This window comes from Lissotriton helveticus, chromosome 12, assembly GCF_964261635.1.
Source record: "Lissotriton helveticus chromosome 12, aLisHel1.1, whole genome shotgun sequence".
Lineage (NCBI taxonomy): Eukaryota > Metazoa > Chordata > Amphibia > Caudata > Salamandridae > Lissotriton > Lissotriton helveticus.
The window spans coordinates 278,878,466-278,896,896 of NC_136073.1; the positions used below are offsets into that span (position 1 = coordinate 278,878,466).

At 52.5% G+C, this 18,431-nt stretch overlaps 1 protein-coding gene across 1 annotated transcript in view; it reads left to right on the forward strand.

Moving 5' to 3' along the window:
• Nucleotides 1-18,431, forward strand: part of TMEM231 (transmembrane protein 231) — a 223,246-nt gene that overhangs the window by 12,466 nt on the left and 192,349 nt on the right. Inside the window, exon 3 of the mRNA XM_078668442.1 lies at nucleotides 18,265-18,393. Within this exon, the coding sequence (XP_078524568.1) occupies nucleotides 18,265-18,393 (129 nt within the window). The remainder of the gene's footprint in view (nucleotides 1-18,264; nucleotides 18,394-18,431) is intronic.

Here is an 18,431-nt window from a genome sequence, read left to right on the forward strand (position 1 = left end):
GAAGTACGACTATTGTAGCCAGACGCTGGTCATATGGGAGAATACCCCGTTCCCGGGACTCCAAAAACATAGCACGAAGATAGGGCGCTATCCTGTCAGGGCGTAGCTTGTACAGCTCAATCGGTAACCCGTTCGGGCCTAAGGCCTTGCCCGAACGGAGCGAGCGAATGGCAGTCGCTATCTCATCCGTAGTAAAAGGGGACTCCAACGAGACACGGTCAAGATCGGAAACACTGGGCAAAGCTATATCGCGCAACAAAAGGCGAGAGTCAGCCACATCCCGTCCAGACACAGGGGTATAAACCACACGAAAATACTCTGCAAAACATTCAACGATTCCAACCGGGTCCGTCACTGCCACACCATTCGACGACTGAATCACAGGCACCACACGATTCGCCCTTTCTTTCTTATCCAACCACGCCAACAATTTACCCGCTTTATCCCCCACATCATACAGACGACCCTGTTGTTCGCGGAACATCAGTGTAGCCGCATCCGTGACCAAGGACTTATAAGTAAATTGTTTCAGACCCAGGGCGTGGAGTTAATCCGAGGTGACATCCGACTCTAAGTCGGCCTCCCTTTCCGCAATCTCTCTCTCAAGGTCCACCACCTCCCGATTCCTAGCCTTCTTGGATTCAGCAATAAGGGAAAGGGCCTGCCCACGAATCACTGTCTTAAAGGCCTCCCACAGGGATACCGCAGAGGAAACGGACCCCTCGTTGTCTAAAAAATATGCATCCAAAGACTTAGTCAAAAGGTTGCGGGTCTCAGGGGAGGTAAGGTACCAAGGGTTAATAGGAGCCACTCGGCCCGCCGCCTCCACCCCAATCTCAAAACAAAGCCAGAGCGGAGAATGATCGGAGATGCCCCGGGGGAGGTGCCTAATTTCACGCACCGCTGGCGTTTGCGCCGCGGGTATCAGGAAATAATCCAGTCTAGACAGACTCCCATGGGCCCCCGAATGGAAGGTGTATTGAAGCTGGGTAGGATGCAGAAGCCTCCAGCAATCCACCAAGCCAAACGTGTCCAAAAACCCACCCAGCCACTGATGGGCCGAAGGAGTATCCCTAGGGGGGTAACGATCGTGTTGACCGGAGATCACAGAATTAAAGTCACCTGCAATAAAGAGAGTACTATCAGGGAGGTCCAACAACACACGGCCCAAATCGGAAAAGGTAGAAGTCTGTAGGCCGGGGGGCACATAAACAGTAAACAAGGAGAGGGTACGACCCTCATAACGACCCACCAGGACAGCATAACGCCCCCGATCATCAAGGATCACGTCATCAATAGCCAGGGGGAGGGAGGCCCGAATAAGGATACCCACCCCCCTGGAACCCGTGGTAAACCCCGAATGTGCGACAAGGCGATATCCCCACCTATTCATCGCACGACAAGTATTGCCCACCAAATGAGTCTCCTGTAGAAAAACAATATCTGGAGATAAACGGCGTAGACATTTTAACACCACACTCCGCTTAATGCGATCTCCCAGACCATTAACATTCCACGAAACAAATCTCAACCCGCTACCCCCCATCCCACACAGCAATGCCGAAACCCCTCTGCAATGAGCATGACATAAAAAACATCAGAAACAAAATAGAGTCGCCTTGAGAACATAACACACAAACATCAAACGTCCCAACCACCCACCCCCCCAACAATCAAGATAACACCCCCCACCCTGCACCCCTGCAAAATGCTAAAAAGCCACCCCAACATGCAGTGTGCCTGTCGCCCAAGAACCCCTAGTCTACAAAAAGACCCCGGAGGAGGAAAGGCTCCGGCCCACCCGCCACCCCGAGCAAGACAGATAATGAGGAGAACACATAAACAGTAGAGGTACTGAGGCATAGACTCCCTGAAAAGTTTACTCTATACGAGGGCCCAGGCGTAGACAAATTGTTCAGCTCTCCACACCACCCTCAGCACCACCCAGGTGGGCGTCGGACTCAGTCAGAGGAGGTCGGTCAGGCAGAGAGTCCAGCCAGTCATTCACAGAATCAGGCCGATCAAAGAAGAAGGTTTGGTCATTGTACTCAACGCGCAGCCTGGTCGGAAAAAGCATAGCGTAGCGTAGCCCCATGTCCCGGAGACGTTTCTTGACACCACGGAAGCCCATACGCTGTTTCTGGACCTGTTGAGAAAAGTCCGGATAAAAGTTCACCGTGGCGTTCTCAAAAGCCACCGGGCCCTTCACACGTGATGCTTGCAGGATAGCGTCCCGATCCCTATAATGGAAGAGTTTCGCAACAATAGGCCTCGGCGGGGCACCCGGCTTACCCTGGCCCCCCGGAACCCGATGGGCACGCTCCACTGCGAAAAATTTACTCAGACCAGACGGAGAGAGGTAGTTCTGGATCAAGTCCTCAACAAGGAGATCAACAGAGTGAGGTTCTGGATTCTCCGGAACTCCGACCACGCGCACATTACAGCGACGTGCCCTGTTCTCAAAGTCCTCCAAGCGCCGGGTCATGACATCGTTCACCCTGCGAAGGTTGCCAATCTCCGTCTGTATCTCCGAGACGTCTGCCGTGAGGCTGGAAGACTTGAGATCCAATGACTTCACCTTCTCATTGGTTTTCGACAGGTCGGCTCGAATCAAGTTCACATCAATGGCCACGGTGTCGATTTTGTGGGCCAAAGTTTCATATTGTTGGCCTGTTAGACGGGGACCTGGAGGGTCGGCCGAGCACAAGGGGAGAGGCCTCCGGTGAGGGCCGTCTCCAGCGATCGTACAGACAAGTAACTTCCCCCCCACAGATGGACACCACACGAAGATCAGCTTAACACCTTTTATAGGCAATTCTTTGAGTAAGGTGGTACGATACAAGGAGGTTAGGACACGATGATCCTCTCAATTCTAGTCTCTATTAGGGAAAGGGGGTAGCGGGACAGTCTTGGTACCTACAGGTACTGAGGTGCAACGGTGGTAGCTCACAATCCTCGAGCTCGGCGTTCGGACGGGTCAGACCGCGGCAGCGCCAGCAGGTCCCGAAGAGGTCGTAGGTGGCAACGGGCCGCGGCAGCGCCAGCAGGTCCCAACGAGGATGACGGTTACAACGGGCCGCGGCAGCGCCAGCAGGTCCCCCGAGGATGAAGGTTGCAGAAGGCCGCGACAGCGCCAGCAGGCAGGACAATAGTTCACAAGGCAGGGCTGCGGCAGCGCCAGCAGTCCGTCAAGGATGAGTTCTTCTCGGTGTCTCTCGACTCCAGGATACAACTGTCTTCCTGCTCTGGGGCTGCCTCAGTTATAGGTCTGGCGCCCTTTGATGTCCGGACCCTCGCACTGGGAGGTCGGGAGGTCCGGGATGAGGGAGTCCAGACACCCAGCAGGGGGTTGGAGCCAGCACCCGGGGAGGCTGGGGGCGATCGGCCCCTGGCGGGGGGAGAGCCATCGACACTTCTTTCTCCCATTAACCTGCCAAGTGGTCCGTTCACCTCCTGGGTGGATGGTGGTGCCGGGATGTCGGGGCCCGGCCAGGCCCAGGGTTGGGGTCGAGCCGAGGCCACGCGGCCGCGTGGTGCAGTGTCCAAGATGGCGGCTGGGCCGGGCAATGGGGTTGACGGGGGCCTGGGCCCGTGGCACAGAGATGTCCGGGGGCAGGCGTCCCGGAGGGGGACGGGTTGCGGGTTGCTTCTGCGGGTAGCACCCGGAGAGCCGATGTCCGGGCCCTGTCATGCGGGGAGGGAGCGAGCCCTTCGTGGGGCCTGTCCAACATGCGTCCCCCCCAGCTGAAGGCGGGGAGAGTCACCCATCCTCTTGGGGACTCTCCTCGTCAAGGCGGGACAGGCCATCCGCGTTGGCGTGGTCTTGGCCAGGGCGATGCTCCACAGTGAAGTCCATCCCCTGCAGGGAGATGGACCATCGCAATAGTTTGGGGTTCTCTCCCCGCATTTGCATTAGCCATTGCAGGGGCCGATGATCTGTTTGTACCCGGAAGTGGGTTCCGAAGAGGTAAGGCCGGAGCTTCTTGAGGGCCCATACTACTGCGAAGGCCTCTCGCTCAATGGTACTCCAGCGCTGTTCTCGGGCAGGAGGCGTCTGCTGAGGAAGGCCACTGGTTGGTCGACTCCCTCGGGGTTCAGTTGGGAGAGGACGGCCCCGATGCCATGGTCTGAGGCATCAGTCTGGACGATGAACTCACGGCTGTAGTCGGGGGCCTGGAGCACAGGAGCGGTGCACCTGGCGGCTTTCAGCCTCTCGAAGGCCGCTTGACAGTCGGGGGTCCAGTTGACGGTTTTTGGGTTGGTCTTGGATGTGAGTTCCGTGAGGGGCCGAACAATGCTGCCATAGTCCTTTACGAACCGCCGATAGTATCCGGTGAGCCCCAGGAAGGCTCGGACCTCGGTTTGAGTTACGGGGGGCCGCCAGGACTGGATGGCAGCGATCTTGAGCTGGAGGGGGGCCACCAGACCGCTCCCCACTTGGTGTCCGAGGTAGGTCACGGACCCCTGGCCTATTTGGCACTTGCTGGCCTTGATTGTGAGGCCGGCCTGTTGGAGGGCCTGCAGGACCCCTCGGAGGTGGCGGAGGTGGTCAGACCAGTGGCGGCTATACACCGCGATGTCGTCCAGGTATGCGGCGCTGAACTCTTCGAGGCCCGCCAATACCTGGTTCACAAGTCGTTGAAACGTGGCTGGAGCGTTTTTCATGCCGAAGGGCATCACTCTGAAATGGTAGTGTCCATCCGGGGTGGAGAAAGCGGATCGTTCTTGTGCCCTGGGGGTGAGGCCGATCTGCCAGTAGCCCGCCGTCAGGTCGAAGATGTTTAGGTAGCGGGCCGCCCCCATGCGGTCAACTAGTTCGTTGGCTCGGGGGATGGGGTGAGCGTCGGTTCGGGTGACAGCGTTCAGACCCCGATAGTCGACGCAGAACCGGAGCTCGGGTGTGGTGCCCGGGGCCGCAGCTTTGGGGACCAGTACAACCGGGCTGGCCCAGGGGCTGTCCGAGGGTTCGATGACTCCGAGGGCGAGCATCTTGGAGACTTCCTCTTGGATGCAGGTGCGTACCCGATCTGGTACTCGGTACGGCCGGTGTCGGATAGGAGGACTGTCGCCAGTGTCCACGTCGTGCAGGCACCAGGGGGTGACCCCGGGTGTGAGGGAGAATAGGCGTGCAAATTGCAGCAGGAGGGCCCGACAGTCTTGGCGCTGCTCCGGGGTCAGGGCCTCGGAGAGTTGGACCCCGTCCACTGAACCATCTTTTTCCCCGGTCCCCAGCAGGTCAGGGAGGGGCTCGGAGTCCTCTTCAGCTCCACTGTCTGTGGCCATCAGCAGGCGGAGCTCCGAGCGCACGAAGTGGGGTTTGAGTCTGTTGGCGTGGAGGACCCGGAGGGGGTTCCGGGGGGATTCCATGTCGATGAGGTAGGTGACGGGGCTCTTACGCTCGATCACCTTGAAGGGCCCCGTCCACCTGTCCTGTAAGGCACAGGGTTCGATGGGGGACATCACCCACACCTGCTGGCCAGGCTCGAATTCGATGGAGGAGGCATGTTGATCGTACCACTTCTTCATGTCCTCCTGACTGGCCTCAAGATTGGCTTTGGCGAGCTCTCTGAATCGCCGAGTCTGATTGCGGAGGGTCAGGAGGTACTTGTAGACGTCTGGAGGGGTCTTCAGGGGGGCCATTTCCCACTCCTCCTTAACTAGGCTGAGAGGCCCGCGAACAGGGTGTCCGTTCAGGAGTTCGAAGGGGCTGAAGCCGAGGGACTTCTGGGGGACTTCTCGGTAGGCGAAGAGGAGGCACGGTAGTAGCACGTCCCACTGGCGGCGTAGGTGTTCTTCCAGCCCCATGATCATCCCCTTGAGAGTGCGGTTGAATCGCTCGACCAGTCCGTTTCCTTGCGGGTGATAGGGGGTTGTGAATCGGTAGGTGACTCCGCACTGTTGCCATAGGGATTTCATATATTTTGAAATAAAGTTCGTGCCCCTGTCACTGACGACCTCCCTGGGGAAGCCCACTCGAGAAAAGATCCCCATTAAGGCTCGCCCTACCACAGGGGCTGTTACAGTTCGAAGGGGAACCGCCTCAGGATAGCGGGTGGCGTGGTCCACCAGGACCAGGATGAAGCGATGCCCTTGTGCTGTTCGGGGGTCCAGGGGCCCCACAATGTCTATTCCCACCCTTTCGAACGGGGTGGTCACAACGGGGAATGGTTGCAGGGGTGCCTTGAGTTTGCGGCCGCTCTTCCCGCTGGCCTGGCAGGTCGGGCAGGACCGGCAGTGGTTGGAGACGTCATTTCTCATTCTCGGCCAGTAAAAGTGAGTCACCAGGCGGTTGTAGGTTTTGTCTTGCCCCAAGTGTCCAGCCAGGGGGACATCATGGGCCAGGTTCAAAAGGAAGTCTCTGAAGCGGAGGGGCACCACCAGCACTCGACTGGTCCCCAGCTCCGCTACTCTTTGTTCGCTGTACAGTAGGTCATTGTCCCAATAGATCCAGTGGGCCCCTGCGGTGTCTCCTGCGCTCTGGGCGAGCGCTTGCTGTCGCAGTCCCTCGAGGGAGGGACATGTCTTTTGCTCTTGCCGGAATTGTTCTTGGGTGGGCCCCCCTTCCTGACGCCACTGAGCCAGGTCCGGAAGGTCTTGGGGCTGAGCGGGCTCTTCTTGGGTTTGTTCCGGGTTGTCGGTAGGGATGGAGTCTCCCTCCGGAGCGATCGGGGGAGGAGGTGCTGGCCATGCGGGTTCTTCAGATCTAGGGATGGTGTCGGCGGCCATGGACCGGGTTGTTACGCACGCCCAGCCCGGGAGGCCTAACATCCCCAGGTGCTCTCTTCTTTCAACGGCTGCCCACGGGGAACTCTCGAGATCGTTCCCCAGGAGGCAGTCCACGGGGGCATCGTCGCGGACAGTCACTTTTAGCATCCCGGACACTCCTCCCCATTCGAAGGGGACGCAGGCCATCCGACACAGGCTCTCCGAATTGTCGGCCGATCGGACGGGGCAAAGAACATTTGGCAGGATTTGTTCTGGGGTCACCAGGTGACAACGGACGGCCGTCACACTGGCCCCTGTGTCACGCAGGGCTTCGGCCTTACGCCCATTTATGTTCACCCACTGGCTGTACTTCCTGGTGTTGGCTGGTAGGGGAGCCCGCGGGATCAAGTCTCTCCCCCCTAGGCAGGCCAGGGTCATGGCGGCAGGTTCCCACTCGGGCTGCTCCTGCTCGTACTCTTCAGGCCCTTCGGAGACTTGCTCTTCTCCTAGGGCGGCGGCAGCCACCTGGCGGGGCCCGGGGGTCTGGTTCTTTGGGCAGGTCGGGTCACTGGCATAGTGGCCGACTCGCTGGCATCGATGACAGGTAACGTTGGCGCGGAACCCCGGGCGCATCGGGGGGTTGCCCCGGCCGGCCGGGGGCGGGGTGTAGTTTGCGGGAGCGGCCGGGACGGCGTCTCTGCCCCGGCCCTGTCCTCCTCCTCCTCCTCGGGGACGATGATGACCTTGGTTGGTTCTGTTCTGCTCGTTGGGCCCACTTCGGGCCACTCGGGTGCTCTCCCATCGGTCAGCCTCGGCGGCGAGCTGCCGTGGGTCAGTCAATTTACTGTCGAGGAGGTGCTGCCTGAGCTCGACTAAGCAGTTGTTGGAGAGGTGCTCCCACACAATGAGGTTGAAGAGCTGTTCGTAGGTTGTTACGTTGCTACCCTTGATCCATCCCTCGAAGGCTCGGCTGAAATAGTTCACATATTCTATCCAGGTTGTACCCGGGATGCGGGTGCAGTTGCGGAACCTCTGGCGGTACATCTCGGACGTCAGCCCATATCGACTGAGGAGGGCGGCCTTCATGTGGTCATAGGACGTCATTTGATGGTCCGGAAGCTGCAGCAGGGCATCACGGCCTTCATTGACGAATCTCCCCCATAGACCGGCTCCCCAGTCACTTCGAGCGATCCGGTGGGCAGTCATGGCGATCTCGTAGGCCTTGAACCACTGCTGTATGTCGTCGTTCCGAAAATATTCCCGGACCACATCTTTGGGGATGTGGACCTTCTGTTCGGTAGTACCTGGGGGGCGCGGTTGCTCGGGCACCCCTAGGTCTTTGTTCTGTTTGCGCATCTCTATCTCCGCTAGCTTGCACTCGTGTTCGTATGCCAGTCTTTTTTCTTCGAGTTCTCTCTGTCTCTGCTTCTCCTCTCGCTCTTCTTGGAGCCGTAGGTGTTCTAAGTTCATTTTTTGTTCTGCCAGTTTCAATTCTCCGTCTAATTTGAGCCGTGCCAGCTCTAACTCGTGAAGTCTATTTTTCTCTCGTTCTCGGATCTCTTCCCGGGAGAGATCCGTTCTCCTTTCTTCTGTCAGAGTGGTGTTTGGTTCCGGGGCTTCGGGGTCCCGGGGTCCGGCGGTATTCGTCTCTGCCCAGGATTCTAGGGCGTGTTTGAAGTCCTCTTTCGTGCTCAAGACCGGTGGTAGCAATGCCTAGTTCTATGCAAAATTGTTTTAGCTCTCGGTGGTTGTACTCTTCCAGTTTTTCCATCTGGAATTTCTCTGCAGATCCGCTCTCTCTGGTCGTCATTGTGGATTAGTCGTAGGGTGAGTTACTCTCTGTACGGTTACGCGTTGGTTCGGATCGCGCCGCTGGCCACCAATGTTAGACGGGGACCTGGAGGGTCGGCCGAGCACAAGGGGAGAGGCCTCCGGTGAGGGCCGTCTCCAGCGATCGTACAGACAAGTAACTTCCCCCCCACAGATGGACACCACACGAAGATCAGCTTAACACCTTTTATAGGCAATTCTTTGAGTAAGGTGGTACGATACAAGGAGGTTAGGACACGATGATCCTCTCAATTCTAGTCTCTATTAGGGAAAGGGGGTAGCGGGACAGTCTTGGTACCTACAGGTACTGAGGTGCAACGGTGGTAGCTCACAATCCTCGAGCTCGGCGTTCGGACGGGTCAGACCGCGGCAGCGCCAGCAGGTCCCGAAGAGGTCGTAGGTGGCAACGGGCCGCGGCAGCGCCAGCAGGTCCCAACGAGGATGACGGTTACAACGGGCCGCGGCAGCGCCAGCAGGTCCCCCGAGGATGAAGGTTGCAGAAGGCCGCGGCAGCGCCAGCAGGCAGGACAATAGTTCACAAGGCAGGGCTGCGGCAGCGCCAGCAGTCCGTCAAGGATGAGTTCTTCTCGGTGTCTCTCGACTCCAGGATACAACTGTCTTCCTGCTCTGGGGCTGCCTCAGTTATAGGTCTGGCACCCTTTGATGTCCGGACCCTCGCACTGGGAGGTCGGGAGGTCCGGGATGAGGGAGTCCAGACACCCAGCAGGGGGGTGGAGCCAGCACCCGGGGAGGCTGGGGGCGATCGGCCCCTGGCGGGGGGAGAGCCATCGACACTTCTTTCTCCCATTAACCTGCCAAGTGGTCCGTTCACCTCCTGGGTGGATGGTGGTGCCGGGATGTCGGGGCCCGGCCAGGCCCAGGGTTGGGGTCGAGCCGAGGCCACGCGGCCGCGTGGTGCAGTGTCCAAGATGGCGGCTGGGCCGGGCAATGGGGTTGACGGGGGCCTGGGCCCGTGGCACAGAGATGTCCGGGGGCAGGCGTCCCGGAGGGGGACGGGTTGCGGGTTGCTTCTGCGGGTAGCACCCGGAGAGCCGATGTCCGGGCCCTGTCATGCGGGGAGGGAGCGAGCCCTTCGTGGGGCCTGTCCAACAGGCCTATCGTCTCCTTCATGGCAGAAATGGCGCCCATGATGTCCTGCAAGGACGGCTCAGTTGACGCGTCCACAATGTGGTCAGAAGTACGTGATCCGGGCAGGGCAGCTCCGGGGGACCCCTTCGAATGGGTGTAGCGGTCCATAACGTTAGACTGGACCGGGCCCCCACGCAGGGCGTCTTGGTCTTCCGAGTCTCTCGGTCCCCTCTGCCTGCCATGCTAGAACTGCGTCACCAGGAGATTCACCAGGCTCGATGGAATGGCCACAGGAAAGTAGGGCTTCGGGATCAAAGAGCCGCTACTAGGGTACCACTAGGATAGGGCCAGCAGATAGGAGAATCTACCAGCCAAAGGCCAGACCGCCGTCTTGTGCCCGGAATCCAGCCCAGGCCAGGCTCCCCTGCCAGATGTCTCAGTCCGAGGCAGAAACGAAACCGAAACTTAAGAGGGGGACCCACAAGTCGAATCCCCCTGCCGTTGTTGTTCAACTCCAAGACGGCCACAGAGCCTCACCCAGTCCCGGGCGCACCTCGAAGGGCGGAGCCCGAAAGTTCGAATCACCGTAACTCCGGCACCCCGGGTCCAAATCAAATTCCAAAAGGTCCAGGGCAATCAGCTCAGCGTCCTCTACACAAATCCTCGTAAAGAGTCAGGATATGTTCAGGATATCATGCCGGGAGTGGCGGGGGTCCGGGGAGCGCTGTGCTCACGCGGCCATCACGAATGCCCGCCAAGCTCCTCCCGTCCCAACCAAAATATTTAATGTGGGCCAACCTGTATTAAGGTTAAAAACGTGAAAGGCGGACACAACTAGGTTCTAGATTAGGAGACCTGTGTCCTTAATTAATATATAAGGTCAACATGTTTCTGCTGTGAAAATGCAGGATCGCACAGCATTCGTCAGGACCACAGACAAAATTGCTCTCCGGTGGTATGTGCGCGCTGAGGCACACCCTCCCGTGAGGCACTTAGTGTGAAAAAACGAAAAAATACATTTGGTGCAATTACACACGGATATTGCCCGTGCCGGCTCGCTGTGAGTCACAGCAGCCAAGGATACCTGTAGAGGAGAGAAACAAGAAACACACTAACACCCAAACACAAAAACAAACAGACCAACATATAAGCCATTAGTGCAGCGTATGGCTAGGCTGTATGAGCAATATCGCATAGCCTTCGTGTCCTTCCCACCTTAATAAAGTGGACGGATATTCTCCCTTAATAGATAGAAATTCGATATAAAGGGATGTCCCATTTTGAAATTCACAATAAGACTGTACTTTTGCAAATCGTGGAACCGAAGGTGCAGGGTTCCAGAAACACAGGAGATTTATTTAAATCTACTTATCCCAGGTTTAGCAATAGTGAGAGGCTGAGAATTCCTTACCCCACCACACATCGTACTAAAGCCGGGTGATTAAAAACAAGGTTTTGTGCAGAGACTTAGGGACGATAAAAAAGACCTCACTAGGTGGATCTTAAAATGACAACACGCTTTTTGAAAGGTTAGCGTCAACAAACAGTATGTTACACTTACAAATAGAAGGAAGGAAAATCACTTCCTGGGACAGGACGGCGCGGGCATTGTTCACGCGGTGTCCAATCCTAGTATGCAAGGAGGAAGAACGAGGAGTTAAAAATCCCTCCGAAGTCAATATTAAAGGTACAGGAAAACCGCATGGTAGCAAAGCGGTTCACGAACTTACTGTCACACTCGCGACTCCCCGCCTGAAACCTACTCTTCGGGAAAGCCGTCCACCCGGAGGTGAGGGATAATAGCCCTGCCCGCAGACGTCAAGGCGTCCATGACTTTCCCAGGGAAGGCGAAATCTCAGCACAGGGAGCTAGCACTTATCAGCTCCCACAAACTTTTCCAGTCAGAGTCGAAGACTTTTCGCGTCGGTGGGCCTGGGAGGAGGTATTTATGTAAATATGTGTGTCTCATGACCGCTGGCCCTGCCTCCCGCGCCTCCACAGCGAGCGGTGAGTGAGGGGGCGGAGTTGAGCCCGGGGCTGGAGCAGTACACGTTGAAAAGTAGCATAGGTGGTACATTTCACAGGCAGGGCGTTGCCGAGTACGGGAGTAGCGCTGGTAGTAAAGTGTACAACCGGGAGTAGCACACGCAACCAGAGAGCCTCTTGAAACAGGGCGAGGAGCGCATGAGGGAACTGGCGGAGTCTGTGCAACTGCTGGGCTTCACAGGTTGGTCGTGTGCAGGCAGCAATAAATAATAATAAAAACGCCTTGAATTATGTGTGAGGGGTGGTGCATAAATCAAACTCTCTTTGGCCGGAGACACGGACAGCGGGAGGGGGGGGCGGGAACGGACAGCGGGGGGGGGCGTGAACGGGCACTGTGGAGAGCAGCATGGAGGGAGTCCTGGTTCTATGCCACTTTCATATGTACATCGGAAAAGGAACACAAACATTTGTACCTGTAACATGAGCAGCATGTTACCGTAAGAAACAGTGCTGTCCTTTCACGGCCAGGAAGCAAGTTAATCTTAACGATATTAAATACAGAACAGCCGGGCCAGTTCAGAGATTTGACTCTGAACACGAGGTTTCATAGATAGAAACTATTCGCTGTCAGCGGATAGGACTGAATCGTGAACAAACGGCAGTTGTGTGCAGAGCGCTCACCTGATGATTTTGTCTGCTTGGTATTTATTGTACGCAAGACTCCTTACAGTGAGACTGGCAGGACCTGAGTTTGTACTTGGGCCATGGGTTTCAGGAACTGCTACAAGAGCGTAAGATGCAGAGACATCAACACATGCGTTAAAGTTCTATGGAACTAAACACAGCCGAACTTCTGGGTTAGAGGCCACATGCCATGAAATTGGAGTAGGTAGGTCGGGGTGGGACCTCAGAAAAGGTTTTTACTGCAACGGGTAATTACGAGGTATTTTCCTCCGGTCTTGTATCAAAATGAGGTTTTATTGAGGTCTGGTTATTTTGTTTCTCATCACAGTCCAGGGACCCGAAAACTGTTGCTTGTAGTGGTTAGAGTCCGGAATCCATGGTTTTCTTACTCCCTAGTTGTAGCTGTAGTGAAGCAGTGAATGTTTACCCTATGATGGGTAGGGGTTTGAACTCCAATGAACATTTTGCGCAAGAGTTATCACCAGTGTTTAATCTCAGTGTGGAGCCAAAGGAATTTGGAAAGGAAAATGAAGGCGACGTCGCCTTATGGCTGTCATTGCTGACCTAAGAACTGCGGCACAAGGTTCGAGTCCCAACCTCGTCTCAACATTCTGCAATTCGGGACGAATGTGTAATGCCTGGCTCTCATGTAAAGCGCTCAAACCCCTTTGGGGCACGTTTGCGCTATGTAAAACTGCAAAAGTAAAATGAAAACAAATACTAAACAAGAAGCACGGGCACACGGACGGGGCGGGAACGGGCACACGGACAGCGGGAGGGGGCGGGAACGGGCACACGGAAAGCGGGAGGGGGGCAGGTTAAAGGGCACACGGACAGCGGGAGGGGGGGCGGGAACGGGATAAGAAGAGACTGTGGTGCCCCGTGGATTTGCGAATATAGCTGGCAGCTGAGGGCGGTGTTAAAGTTGAACCGGGCTACTGTGGAGTTGGCGCCTGGTGCTGTGACATCGCCGATGGGCATGGTGCAGCTCTGAGGAGGACGGCGCTGCGGAGGCTGTTTCTGCCCGATGCTGCAGAGGGTCAGGTGAGGCTGGTGAGGGTGGAGGAGCCCTTGTAGAGCCATTAGACGACCGTGTCCGGTGGGGCCCCTGCATACTGGCGACAAGACTGGGATTGAGGGCTGAGATACGGCTAGAAGTGCCCAGTGTGACAGCGGGGACGGGCACACGGACAGCGGGAGTCACGAGGGGGGGGCGAACGGACAGCGGGATACAACCATGCGGTACCAGGACGATCGAACAAATGATGAAAAACAGCCATGTAAAAAAAAAATAATAAGTACACGCCCACAGTGGCCACGTCTTCATGACGTTGCGGAGAGGGAAAGAATCGGCGGAACGCCCACCAATCGCCTCGGGAAATGACGGACAGTTCTCTCTTCCATTTATGGAGCTAGCCAATGGAAGAGAGAGGCGGAACGAAGGCCACACTGTTCTAACATAAGATTTCGCCTGCGCGAAAGGCTGCGCAGTGTGCAGCTTTCGACAGGCGAAACCTAAAAAGGGACCTGGCAGGAGAAGATTCCATTTCCTCCTGAGGTTCTCTGGAAGAGTTCCCATCCCTCTCTTCATTGTCTTGTTAAACCTCCCCGCCATGTCATGGTTTGAGACTGGCTTGGAGAAGTGTAAGTCACACCTGCTTGCTCCCGTACTTTTCTTATGTAAAAGGAGATGAAATTGGTTCTTTAGTTGCAAATCATTAATCAATGTTCCCTTAGGGATATATTGTGATATCAGGGGTGTAGAATTTAATAAAATACTTAATTGTCCATGGGGCAGGTTGCTTCATAAATGTACGTGTCCCTTTGATGCCATGTAGTGTAGCGACAAATTATGGCAGCAATCTCATTATATAAAAGCTCTGATATAAGCCTTTCTGATTATCCTAAGGCTCATAATACAGTAGGCTATAAATTCTAGCAATTTCCTTATTTTGCCACCTTTCCGCAAATCTACATACTTGGGGCTGAAGGTAGCGTTAAGCAATAGTTACATGATTGGAAGTTCCTTTTTGAGTCTATGCCAACCTACTAAATTGCATGATTTAGGGATGATACCAACTCTTCTCTAATCTTTTCCCATACTGAGAAAGGTTGAAAATTTACTCCTTACAATGGTAGAAGTAAAAGTTCTTCCAGGGTTGGGGGAAAAAAGCGGTTGGAGAAATGTGAACTTGTTAACGCTCAACAGATTTTGCATGAACAAATCTACACCTACATATTTGCTCGTGCTAAAAAACAGTTCCCAAATATTTTCTAGGAGTCCGTTTTCCTGACCCTCTTTCAGAATTCATGAAAGCCATACATCTGCACTAATGCAGGGACATATACCATGGATGAAATGTTGTCACTTACTTTAAGAATTGGGCCCCTAATTAGATCTGGAGTTAACCAAGAACGTTTGTTTTCACCAACATATTTCTTTCTCTCTCTCTCGTTCTATCGCTCTCTCTCTCGTTCTCTCGCTCTCGTTCTCTCTCTCTCGTTCTCGCTCTCTCTTTCTCTCTCTCGTTCTCTCTCTCTCTCTTTTTCTCATTCTCTCTCTTTTTCTCATTCTCTCTCTTTTTCTCATTCTCTCACTCTCTTTCTTTTTCTCATTCTCCCCCCCCCCCGCGGCAGTGTGTGCTTTTTGAGACCAAAAATATTATTGCTTATTGCCAATGTTTGTTAAAATGGTGAGGGCCTGGTAGCTCTCGTAAACTTTTACAAAAACTGTATCAAAACAAGACACCCATTGACAAAACCAAATGGCTGACCTCCAAGATCAGACCTATTGGCTCTGCCAGTGCTTGTTTATTTTCATGTCTCCCATAATCTTGTTGAAACTGGTTTCACTGATTTTCCATTATGAATATTTTTGGGAAATACTAGCCTGGATCAACACATTTTACTAAATGATGTTTCAAAGAAATGTTTTCTACAATTTCAGTTTAGCAAAACTTTTTTTTCCTAGTTGCATTTTTTTTGGGACATTTTATTTTATTTTAAAAGCAAAGGATCATAAATGTCACTTTCAAGGTTCTGCAGATATCTGCATCTAATTAGAGAGCACTCTGGGAGCATTGTATGTAGCCTCATTTTGTTAAACTTTGTAAACGTGTGTTCACATTTTAAAACTGGAACCACTGACAGTAGTGCATCAGAGTTTACAACATTCCCTTAGGGCGCACACCCTAATAAGAAAGGCTTTGTATTAATGAACCATGAATACAATCTAAAACAGCATTAACATGTGGACACAAATTTTACATTAACTGCAGACCATGCCCTTCCCTGATCCATAATGTGGGATTGTAAACTGGCAGCCGAAGGGTTTGTGCTGTATGGAGTTGGGCCTACTTGTCCCAAGGACAAAATAAACATGAAAACCTGTTGTCATTGAATCAAAACAATATGTCCTGGGAGTCCGGTTATAAGAATTCCACACCCCGCACTGATATATTGGCTTTCAATGCAACAGAATAATAACATGAACGTGTTGTTATTGTTAACAGTATAGTACTCTAGTAAATACTATCAGCGTGCATGCTTGTTTTGAAATTGTGAAACTAAGAAAGATTTTATTAATGCAAGTATTTGTTGAATGAATGTGATAAGAAAGTGCATTTTCTATGTTTGGGGTTGTGGCTCCTCCATATGTCTATCGAGTCTGTATTGTGCAGGGTAGATTTCATCAGTTTGGAGGCTGCGGCCGTGGAGGTTCCCACCCTAAAGATTTGTGAGTAAACAGTTGTTAACTAGATTAAAGTGACCATGAAGATAAACTCTTCAGAGGTGAATTCAGCCAAAGTATGCAGGAAGGACAACACAAATGCATCTAGCCAATGTGATTTCTCTGCCATATGGAGAGCTTTATAGCAAGTATCTTTCTTCCTGATCTGACCTTTGTGCCCTAATCAGTAATAGGATAGCCAGGTGAAAAAAGATGAACACCCTATCGTCCGTAATGTTTGTACGTAATGCAATGTATTGGGAAGTGCAGATTGTACCTGATTCTGTTTCTGTCAGATTATTTGATTGGTCCCTTGTTTGTAGAGGAGTATGTCTTCATGATATGCTCCATGTTCTTGCTCTTTTGATAGTGGAGGGGAAGCTAGTTACATCAATTAGAATACGTTAATAATTGAGAGTAAGCAATGCAGTTTGCCTCAGATAAACATAAGTGTCTAATACAATAGAGTTTCAAAGTTGTTGGCCCAAGAGCCACCCCAAAAAAGTGCTGGCCAAATCCGCGAATAATATCTAAAATAAAACATTAAAAAGGCTTAACTGGTGGGTCATCTATGACTAATGGAGGTTGGACCTGCTTTGTCTTACGGTTGGGCTCTAGGTCCCCATTGGCTTTCATCTTCTCCCAACTACCAATTCTGTTATCTTGCTTGCAGTAACCAATTTTCGAAGATTCAAAGCTGACCTTGAGTATTCCTGTATAAAACCAAATTCCCTTCTACTAGGTTTGTGGCCACAGTACCCTGCAACACCATTTAATTACAATTGTACATCTTTTCACAGATGAGGAATTAGCCCTCCTTCAGTATGGATTTATGCCTGTATGATAATCAAAAAAGAAAAATATTGGGCAGCCTAAAGTCTTACGAACTGTATATGGATAATAATGGTGACATAAATCCTTTTTTGTAAATGGGGAAGTGGATAACCTATATCATAAAGATTGCAGCCTGTATGGAACTGTTTGATGGGAGAGGATGTAGTAGCAAGGGCCACCGTCCTGCATGCTTTAAATTGTTAATTGTGATTTTTCAGGATCCTGAGGGTGTCTGGGCGTATTGCTTACAGAAGTTGTTGGGGAGGGGTTTGACAAATGTGCAGCACAGGCTTAATAACCTTTGTCCAGTTGGCATAGACAGGGGTTTAGTTGTTAAAATTGAATTCCATTAGCTCTTCTCCTATTTTTTGATATAGCTCCTACTTAAGTGGGATTCGCAAAGAATCCTAGAAGTAGTCCTGGAAACCATGAGCAGGTATAGCTTTCCAGGAGTACCACCAGATCGCAAAATGTCTTTCCACTATTTGCTGGGCAATTTTGCATTTGCACAATGAACCCTATTCCATAAGAGGAAAGCTTTTAATTATGGAGAAAAGACTTCCCTTAGACTCCCAATAAATATTTGGGTGTTCGCTTTACATTCCTCCATAGAAATGTAACTACTCCTGCTGTGAGTAAAAGTGTACGCTTTTTGAGAGTGGTACTCTGCAATAGGGATATGAATGACCACAAACACATGAGTTTGCGAGTGCTCACGTTCTTCTGCATCGACATCCAGTTTGAAATGTGTCATGTCCTGCCCCAAACCTAAACGTTTCAGTGCCGGAAATGCAGTCATACTGATTTTCCCTACACCATAGATGTACTCTACTATGGTAAAATGAGATCAGCCCCTGGTTTGTGAATAAGCCCCTTCCCCCGAATTCACTATTAAATATGGGGTTTGCTGTCTGATTTCCCATCAGAAAATACACTCCTGCCTTTTACAGGAGCAAAATATATACCTTTCAGGGGAGGGAAACTATGGGCTAGAAGTATGAATAAGCACAACATAAATGTTTGTGATTATTTACCTACTTCTACAGGGTTACTCACCCTGAAATGCCTTCTGCTCTGCCCCTAATTCTACTGTTAAACCATAGTTGTGGCTTTTTTGCTGTGATAAGTGCATTTACTCCCATACAGTTGTGCAAATTCTTATTCTGTTTATCAAGATATGGAATTTACGGCAAACAGTTGCTTTTGTTATTTATGCATGTCTTTCCTGTTCTTATTTGATTGCCTCAAACCAAACTGAATTCTTTGTATAACACTGTATTGCCTTGTGTGCAGATTTACATAGGTATTGTCAATGAACACAGCCATAAAGGTGTATAAGATACAGTTGTCCTCTGTTGGTTCAAGCACAAAGTAGCAATTCTAAAAGGTCCTGTCTTTCCTCTTAGGCTAGGGAAGAAGACAATAATCAGGATGGTAAGAAGGACCAGTTAAACCTGAAACTGGAGCTACCTGTGCAATCTACGGAAGCAATTCAGAGTGTGCAACTTATTTTGACCTTCTCGTATCAGCTGTATGTGAGTACCTGGAGTGCCTCTATTAATTATTACAAGTG